Raw genomic sequence first — 10,000 nt, 5'->3', positions numbered from 1 at the left:
AATCAGAGTGAGAGTGAGAATCAGAGTGAGAATCAGAGTGAGAATCAGAGTGAGAATCAGAGTCAGAATGAGAATCAGAGTCAGAGTGAGAATCAGAGTCAGAGTGAGAATCAGAGTCAGAGTGAGAATCAGAGTCAGAGTGAGAATCAGAGTGAGAATCAGAGTCAGAATGAGAATCAGAGTCAGAGTGAGAATCAGAGTGAGAATCAGAGTCAGAGTGAGAATCAGAGTGAGAATCAGAGTGAGAATCAGAGTCACAGTGAGAATCAGAGTCAGAGTGAGAATCAGAGTCAGAGTGAGAATCAGAGTCAGAATGAGAATCAGAGTCAGAGTGAGAATCAGAGTCAGAGTGAGAATCAGAGTCAGAATGAGAATCAGAGTCAGAGTGAGAATCAGAGTGAGAATCAGAGTCAGAGTGAGAATCAGAATAAGAATCAGTCAGTCTACAGCAGTAGGAGAATGGAGACTGATCAGAATCAATAGTGGAGATTGAGGTCTTGAATCAGGTTTGTGGTTTGTGATTCAGACTCTCGGACACTCACAGTGCTGGCGAGGCGTCGCAGCGGTTTGGCCACACGGCCCTGCTTTCGCTCCAAAATCAGATTAACAAACCTGAACACACACACACACGTGCGCATACACACACGTGCATGCACACACACACACGCGCACACACACACAATTACACTGAAGGTATTAAAGAAGAACAGGACAGGATTGTACATCAGCGCTGAGACAGAATACTGTGGTGGCTTAGTGGAACTTTCTAAAACATGGATTATTAAATGGTTTAATTATGAATATGGTGGTTGTGATATGTGTATGTTCAGAAACACACACACACACACCTGGTGAGGGCCAAGCCGTACAGCAGCACCAAGTCATCTCGCTCCAGTTTCCCGCTCCGGTCCAGAATCTGACAGCGCACCAGGTTCGCCGTGCTCTCTACAGCCACTGGGGTACTGGGTCCAAACCTACACACACACACACACACACACACACACACACACACACACTGAATACCCTGTACTGCTGCACAGAGTCTTATAACAATGTTAAACACTTTATTTGGGAAAAGTGGGCGTGTCTCATATATTTGGTTATGTAGTGCACATCTTCATCACTTCATACAGCACATCTTCAGCCAGATTCCATGCCCTCTGTAGTGCACTAATGAGTGGATGCTCCCTTCCAACAGTTCTGCACGTGATAAATTACAGTCCACTTTTTACTCCCCTCTTACTCCAGTGCACCAAGACGTCCGCTTTGTAGTGACCTACATACTGACCAGGTATGACCACACCCCATACAGTCACGTCATCTCTCTAACACCTTCTACACCCGATGTGCTGCATCCTATCATTAAACCATTCACGTGCCCTGTGCCCTATCTAGTGCACTACATGGTGTGTTTATCCCTCACCTGCCCTTCCACGCGGTGATCCTATGCAGCGCGTGCGTCTGTAAAGCGGGCTCGCGGGAGTGCAGGTAATCCACCACCTGCTCCCACTCCGCTTTGTTCATCCAGGCGACAACATGGCGACGTTTCTCCGCGCGCTTCTTCTTCATCTCCACACCGAGGAACCGGGCGCACGCGCTGCGCTGCGCGGAGACTGTGCTGATGACCGGGATAGATAAATAAACAACAAACAATAAAAGGAACACTGATACAAACAACACGGGGGAGAGGAAGACCGCACAGACTTCCGGTTTGTGCCGGTGTGAAGTATCATTTGTGACGAATCGAATCTTTTAGTAGATACGTTGGGAGCCAATTCGTGTATATAAATATCATTTTCTCCTTTCTGATACAAACAAACACAAACATCTAAACAATATTACTCAAATTATTCAGCCTTGTTTTTGTGTAACATACCAACAAGCTTTGTTCGGATTATATAGTAATGAGTCGACTCTTACTGGTGAGGTGAACCGACTCATTTGAGTTATTGAAAGAGCCGGAACTAGTTTCAACCTTCCCCCTGGAAACAAAAGCAACGGATTATTGTTCCCAGCTACGGCCCTTCTTTTTAAACCATGTTACTAACAGGATTATTAGAACGTCGTTTGCGAAGGAGTCGACTCTTTTTGCCCGCTTTTTTAACCGACAGTTGATCCGAACGTTGAGAGTCGACTCTTATATATGACACATGAACTGTTACGATTTCATTTTTTTTTCTCCTACTCTAGCAGAATGTTTAAACATCTGAACTGATCGTTTGTGTGAGCATGAGTCGAGCTGTTTCACATCACTCAATAATAATGATAATAATAATAATAATAATAATAATAATAATAATAATAATGATAATAATGATAATAATAATAATAATAATAATAATGATAATAATAATAATAATAATAATGATAATAATAATAATAATAATAATAATAATAATAATAATAATAATAATAATGAACATCCAGATGTTTAAGATTCATTTTCTTCATACTGAGGAATTCATTCAGGTTATCATCATGTAGAATTGTCACTTCAACTTTGACATTTTACTTGAAAGTCTTTATTTGACTTTTTAACTTTCAGAAGAAAAGAAAAGAAAGAGAACATGATCGTAAACACACGATGATGAACATTAGAACAAACAGGAGTGAGGGGAAAGAGCGTAGGAAAAAGTGAAGACCCTGAAGGTTTTAAAGGTTTTATACTGTTTACATTGTTCCCCGACACAGATGTGGTTCTGGAACTCTGGAGTTTGCTCAGAAAAGTTAAACAGTGTGAGAGAGTTGTGTTATTGTGTCATTAACAACCAATCAGGTTTCAGTACACATTCAATTGTGAGGTGTTGCTCATTTGCATATTCATAGATTCTGCAATTTTTTTGGTTTAGATGAAAAAAGCATTTCTGAAATATCAGAATTATTATTATAGTTAGTTAGTTAGTTAATTGGTTAGTTAATGAGTTAGTTGGTTAGTTAGTTCATTAATTTTGTCATCAGATGAAACATCTTTGTTATTCTTTGTAATAAATGTTTATGGTGTAGGTGAAGTTAGGTGATTTGTAAAGTGTGCTGATAAATACACACACACACACACACACACACACACACACACACTTGACAGCATGTGTTTCCTATCAGACTGTAGATAGTGTGAAGCTTAATCTTTACAACTTGTGTTAAATACACATGCAGACTAGACAAACACACACACTCACACACACACATCCCCTGCAGAGCTGTGTGTGTGTGTGTGTGTGTGCATGAATACACAGAGCAGCACTGTCTCTAACCACAAAGCTTACATGTGTTCACGTCTGGTCTGCCGTTATAATACACACTCTGTAAGAGCAGACCTGACCACATGTGCTTATAATTCCCTTTTTTATCCTGCCTCTGCATGTATGACTGCAGCCTGTGTGTGTGTCTGTGTCTGTGTGTGTGTGGTGTGTGTATTTATGTGTGTGAGGTTCCTTTCCCAAAACAAGTAAAAAAGCGGTGACAGTAACAGCAGAAATATAATAGAATAATAATAGTAATAGTAATAATAATAATAATAATAATAATAATAATAATAATAATAATAATAATAATAAATGAAGGAAAATGCAGAATCTGCATTTCTAAATTAGACCTGTGTAAATAATCCAGTGGATTTGGGAGTTATGGTGTTATGTAAGGTAAAAAGTGTCAGGAAGAACACCTATTTATGAAATTATTTAATATATATATATACATTGATCAGATCAGGTATAACACTGTGAGCCGTGACCGGTGAAGTGAATAAGACTGAGTATCTCCTCATCATGGCACCTGTTAGTGGGTGGGATATATTAGGCAGCAAGTCAACATTTTGTCCTCAAAGTTGATGTTAGAAGCAGGAAAAATGGACAAGTGTAAGGATTTGAGCTTTGAGTTTGATGAAGGACCAAATTGTGATGGCTAGACCACTGGATCAGAGCATCTCCAAAACTGCAGCTCTTGTGGGGTGTTCCCGGTCTGCAGTGGTCAGTATCTATCAAAAGTGGTCCAAGGAAGGAACAGTGGTGAACTGGAGACAGGGTCATGGACGGTCAAGGCTCATTGATGCACGTGGGGAGTGAAGGCTGGCCCGTGTGATTCGATCCAACAGACGAGCTACTGTTGATCAAACTGCTGAAGAAGTTAATGCTGGTTCTGATAGAAAGGGGTCAGAATACACAGTGCAGGACGGGTCAGGGCTGTTTAGGCAGCAAAAGGAGGACCAACACAATATTAGGCAGGTGGTCATAATGTTATGCCTGGTCAGTGTATATGATATCACCAAACACAGTTCCATACTGAGCTGTACTACTGAGTACCATATGATGTAGCTTGATACGGTTCCATGACCAGCACGATTGTTATTATAATGATTAAAATCATTTATAAAACAGGATTCTAAAACTTAGGGTCACTGATTTAATATGTAGCGTAATTACAGTGAAATGATTAATATATTAATGAATGAATTTGTGTGTTTTGTGTTAATTTAATTGTTTTCTGTAAGAACACTAGCACGGTAGGCTAGCGCGCGCGCTTTTTTTTACGCCGTATCCACGGCAACCGTAATGGAACGCGAGCGCCGATGACGCTCCATCTCGGAATTCCAGATTATTCAGCGCGCGCGCGCGAGAGAGAGAGAGACAGACAGACAGACAGAGAGCACGCGCTTTGGAACGCTACCATGGCGACGTGAACGGTAGCCGTTCTAATAGTCTGCTGCTCTGACTCCCGGCTAGCGGGCTGCGGAAGTGTGTGTGTGTGTGTGTGTGTGTGTGTGTGAACACTGCTGTGTTTATTACATTGCACTTTGGAATACTAATCTTTTCGGAATTAAAAATGATGCAGCAGTAAATGACACGCCCACTACGAAGTACGGAAGTAAGCTGCGTCATTCAGGAAGGCAGGAGAAGTATGAATGACTCTGGACGTTATTACTGCGTTATTAACTATGAAATCAGAGTTTAATCACTGATGATGATGATGATGATGATGATGACCCACCCTTTTTGTCTGGACACGCTTACTACCTAGTACGGAAGTTTAAACCCCTCCTCCGCCACCTGCAGTGATGACGTAGCACACTTACTAGTAAGCTAGTGTTCGAGTGTGTGTGTGTGTGTGTGTGTGTGTGTGTGTGTGTGTGTGAGACGGAGAGACAGACTGCTGGGTGTGGTTTTAAGTGAGTTCCGTTAGCAGGAAAACGCGCCTCTCTCTCTCTCTCTCTCTCTCTACCCCAGACACACACTCACACACTCACACACCCCGCAGCTCTGAAACGCACTCTGTGCTACTGAAAAGGAGAAGAGGGGGGAAAAAAGGAGGAGAGAAAGAAAAGCAGAAAAAGGGAGAAAATCGAAAGTTTGCGCGTGGAACCGCGGGAGAGAAACTCGGCCGCATCACCGCTGGATGGGAGAAGTTTGAGGAGCTGACTGCTGACGTCATATATACATATTTATATTTCTAAAGATCTATATAAAAAAGAAACATTCTGAAATTAAATAAAAAGGAAAGAAAGGAGCGAAAATGCCGAAAACGGTAAGTCTTCACACTAACTCCTGTATTCAATCGAAGGTTTTATACACGAAAGAGGAAAAGTGGAGAGAAAGAGAATCTATTCCGCTCTCAAACCTGGAGATAATGTGGAATTAAACTCACTCTTTTAAACGAACTATCATTAAATTAACTCGTTTAAGTCTTCATTTAATTCCTGTCTAGTGACGCCCAAAATCGGAGACTTTAATAAAGAGCTGATGTGAACTTGTTGCACGAGGATGGAAGAGATAACGGGATTAGTCTGAAATAAAACCGGACATTATTGAACCCCTTTAATCGCACAATACACGCTGTTATTAACGCGATTTAACACCGTATTATTGTGTAAATCTGTTCATAAATCATCCTGAGCTAAAAACAGTGTCCTCCCATGTCCTCCCCGCTCGTTTATGAACCATCAGTGAAGCTAATAAAGGTCTAATAATTGTTTAATTCTCAATTAAATTTCTCCTCTATTGTGCTCGTGCGCGTTTAAAAGATCATTTAAGTATCGCGATAACACGCGATATTTCTCCCTTTTACCACACATCCTTACAACTCACGGCTCGTGCAACTTTTTATATCAACTCGAACGTACAAATTTCTGTCAGAATCCGATCTTTATTAACATTCTAACATTATAAAGAGGGAAAATGAATCTTGTAAAGGTGTTATCTGCCTCGGTTAGTGAACAAAATCTCAGTTGCAGCTGAAAAGTCCCCTCAGTGTAGCATTTTTTGTTTTTTTTGCTAATTCTTATAAAATCTTACTCCTATCAGCGATGAACCCAGTTCTTTTTTGTCTTTTATTAAAGTAAAAATCTGAAACATAATAGATCGGTGTGTGTTTATTTTCGCTTCTACACAAAAACCCAGCCGCTTTTTTTGGTGTTTAAACGCAGCATCCGGCTGTATTGTGATGTTTGGCGCAGATAGAGACCGTTACTCGGTGACCGGGGTTGCCAGATCGGGAGGAGCCGAGCGGTGTCGGACTGAGGTTGCCAAATTGGGAGAATAAACCTGTTTTAGAACGAAATGTCGTGGTTTATGTGACTCAGTTTGAAGAAATCCGTCATTTGTTTACTTTTGTAAATGTACATTAAAGCTGCAATCATTTAACGAATGGACGAAGCAATTTTGAACCAGTTCAGACCAAAAAAATCGAATAAAACTTTTGATGCAGTTTATTTCCACGTCATTACAGCAGAGCCACACACACACACACACGTTTCTCAGTTTATTTAACATAAAAAATCTTCAGCTTTTGTTAGAGTTCGAAACTCTGCTCTACTTCCTGTTGGCTCCCATCACTCATTTAGCTCACAGGGTTGTTCTGACCAAAGTACTGTTCTGTAAAGTTAAAAAGTTGTTTTTCCATTTCGGTTAGAAACCATTTGACACCACAATCAGCAGGAACTGGTTTTCAGTTGATCTGGACGCACAGATTTGTGTAAATTATCCGAGACTACAGGGAGAGCTATATGGAGGTCTGAAAAGGAAGACTCTTTTATTATACTTTATTATACGTCAAAAATACACAAATCCAATCCAAACGTTTTCCATTTGCTGCTCTGATTAGTGATGATAACACTGTGGAGAACAACAAAAAGCTGTTTGGACAAAGTGTGTGTGTGTGTGTGTTCGCAGTTTTAAAAAAAGCCGACAAGTAGACTTGTGCACGAGGATAAAAAGTCCCGGAGGTGGACATGTTGTTACTGTAGACCATGTGCTCAGATATGAAGAACGTCACTGTAGATATCCTGCTCTCGGTCTCTGCTTTATGCTCGATTAGATTCATTTGTGTTCTGTGAGACAGATCCAGCTGTGAGGGTTAGATCGTATGGAAATACAAGGCGGGGACGTGCCATCACAAGCGAGCAGAAGTAACACAGCTGTATTTGAGAAGCCTTTTGACCTGAAGTGAACTGAGTGTGTGAATTACACACACTCTCTCAGGTCATTTCTCATGTAAAAATCTCCCACTTCTCCAATTTTTTATTATCTGAAGTTTCTGTCCATTCAAGGGGCGTGGCTTCATTAGATTTAGAACAGAACTTTACAGTAGTGTAGTGTGGGATTTCTGTATAGAGTATGTGTAGAAAGTGTGTGTGCAGTCCAAGTCTAACATATGTGTGGAATTGAGCTATAGAGTTTGTGTAGAATGTGTGCATGAAGTGTGTCATGAGTTTATGTATGGCGTGTGTAGAATTTATGTATGGGGTGTGTAGAATCTGTGTATGGAGTGTGTAGAATTTATGTATGGGGTGTGTAGAATCTGTGTATGGAGTGTGTAGAATTTATCTAGGGAACGTGTACAATGTGTGTATGAAGTGTGTATAATTTATTTATAGCATGTGTACAATGTGTATATGGAGTGTGTAGAATTTATGTATGGGGTATGAGTAGAGTTGGTGTATGGAGTGTGTGTGCCATCTAAGTCTAGCATATGTGTCGAATTGATTTATAGAGTATGTGTAGAATGTGTGCATGACATGTGTAGAGTTTATGTAGGGAGTGTGTAGAATCTGTGTATGAAGTGTGTAGAATGTGTGTATGGAGTGTGTAGAATTTGGGTATAGAGTCTGTGTAGAATTTGGGTATGGAGTGTGTGTAGAATTTGTGTATGGAGTATGTGTAGGATTTGTGTATGGAGTATGTGTAGAATTTGTGTATGGAGTATGTGTAGGATTTGTGTATGGAGTATGTGTAGAATTTGTGTATGGAGTATGTGTAGGATTTGTGTATGGAGTATGTGTAGAATTTGTGTATGGAGTATGTGTAGGATTTGTGTATGGAGTCTGTGTAGAATTTGTGTATGGAGTATGTGTAGGATTTGTGTATGGAGTATGTGTAGGATTTGTGTATGGAGTATGTGTAGGATTTGTGTATGGAGTATGTGTAGGATTTGTGTTTGGAGTCTGTGTAGAATTTGTGTATGGAGTATGTGTAGGATTTGTGTATGGAGTATGTGTAGGATTTGTGTATGGAGTATGTGTAGGATTTGTGTATGGAGTATGTGTAGAATTTGTGTATGGAGTCTGTGTAGAGTTTGTGTATGGAGTATGTGTAGAATTTGTGTATGGAGTATGTGTAGGATTTGTGTATGGAGTCTGTGTAGAATTTGTGTATGGAGTCTGTGTAGAGTTTGTGTATGGAGTATGTGTAGAATTTGTGTATGGAGTCTGTGTAGAATTTGTGTATGGAGTATGTGTAGAATTTGTGTATGGAGTATGTGTGCAGTCCAAGTGTAGTATATGTGTGAAATGAATCAATAGAGTATGAGTAGAATTTAAATACAGAATATGTGTAGAATATATAGATTGTGTGTAGAATTCCTGTATGTGTAAGTATGTGTAAAGGTTTTAGGGTTGTGTAGTGTGGTGTGTGTAGTGTGTCTTTCTAAAATGCTCATTAGGTTTATAACAGAACTTTACAGTAGAATAGTGTAGAATTTATGTGTCAAGTGTGTGTAGAAATATGTTATATGTCTATGTAATTATCTGTATAGAGTTTGTGTGGAATTCATGTATAGATTGTGTGTAGTGTGCGTAAAGGTGTTAGGGAGGGATGTGTGTGTGTGTAGTGTGTGTAAAGGTTTTAGAGATGTGTGTGTAGTTTGTGTAAAGGTTTTAGAGATGTGTGTGTGTAAAGGTTTTAGAGATGTGTGTGTGTAAAGGTTTTAGAGATGTGTGTGTGTAAAGGTTTTAGAGATGTGTGTGTAGTTTGTGTAAAGGTTTTAGAGATGTGTGTGTGTAAAGGTTTTAGAGATGTGTGTGTAGTTTGTGTAAAGGTTTTAGAGATGTGTGTGTAGTTTGTGTAAAGGTTTTAGAGATGTGTGTGTAGTTTGTGTAAAGGTTTTAGAGATGTGTGTGTGTAAAGGTTTTAGAGATGTGTGTGTAGTTTGTGTAAAGGTTTTAGAGATGTGTGTGTGTGTAAAGGTTTTAGAGATGTGTGTGTGTAAAGGTTTTGGCGATGTGTGTGTAAAGGTTTTGGGGATGTGTGTGTGTAAAGGTTTTAGAGATGTGTGTGTGTAAAGGTTTTAGAGATGTGTGTGTGTAAAGGTTTTAGAGATATGTGTGTAAAGGTTTTAGAGATGTGTTTGTGTAAAGGTTTTAGAGATGTGTGTGTGTAAAGGTTTTAGAGATGTGTGTGTGTAAAGGTTTTAGAGATATGTGTGTAAAGGTTTTAGACGTGTGTGTAGTGTGTGTAAAGATTTTAGAGATGTGTGTGTGTAAAGGTTTTAGAGATGTGTGTGTGTAAAGGTTTTAGAGATGTGTGTGTGTAAAGGTCTTAGAGATGTGTGTGTAAAGGTTTTAGGGATGTGTGTGTAGTTTGTGTAAAGGTTTTAGAGATGTGTGTGTAGTTTGTGTAAAGGTTTTAGAGATGTGTGTGTGTAAAGGTTTTAGAGATGTGTGTGTAGTTTGTGTAAAGGTTTTAGAGATGTGTGTGTAGTTTGTGTAAAGGTTTTAGAGATGTGTGTGTAGTTT

The 10,000-nt window shown here is 39.7% G+C and overlaps 2 protein-coding genes across 2 annotated transcripts in view; one reads left to right on the top strand and one right to left on the bottom strand.

The window, feature by feature from the left end:
- las1l (LAS1 like ribosome biogenesis factor) overlaps positions 1 to 1,726 on the bottom strand; it is an 8,352-nt gene extending 6,626 nt beyond the window's left edge. Inside the window, exons 1-3 of the mRNA XM_058382459.1 lie at positions 1,424 to 1,726; positions 849 to 974; positions 543 to 612 (exon numbers count right to left, since the gene is read on the bottom strand). Of these exons, the coding sequence (XP_058238442.1) occupies positions 543 to 612; positions 849 to 974; positions 1,424 to 1,569 (342 nt within the window). The 5' untranslated portion in view covers positions 1,570 to 1,726. The remainder of the gene's footprint in view (positions 1 to 542; positions 613 to 848; positions 975 to 1,423) is intronic.
- Positions 1,727 to 5,165: 3,439 nt separating this feature from the next.
- The window catches only part of msna (moesin a), a 37,674-nt gene continuing 32,839 nt past the window's right edge, over positions 5,166 to 10,000 (top strand). The window contains exon 1 of the mRNA XM_058383147.1: positions 5,166 to 5,517. Coding sequence (XP_058239130.1) covers positions 5,506 to 5,517 — 12 coding nt within the window. The 5' untranslated portion in view covers positions 5,166 to 5,505. The remainder of the gene's footprint in view (positions 5,518 to 10,000) is intronic.

Source organism: Hemibagrus wyckioides, linkage group LG28 (genome assembly GCF_019097595.1).
Source record: "Hemibagrus wyckioides isolate EC202008001 linkage group LG28, SWU_Hwy_1.0, whole genome shotgun sequence".
NCBI classification, from domain to species: domain Eukaryota; kingdom Metazoa; phylum Chordata; class Actinopteri; order Siluriformes; family Bagridae; genus Hemibagrus; species Hemibagrus wyckioides.
Note: the sequence above shows the minus strand (reverse complement) of the source record. Positions and strands in the feature narration are given on the sequence as shown.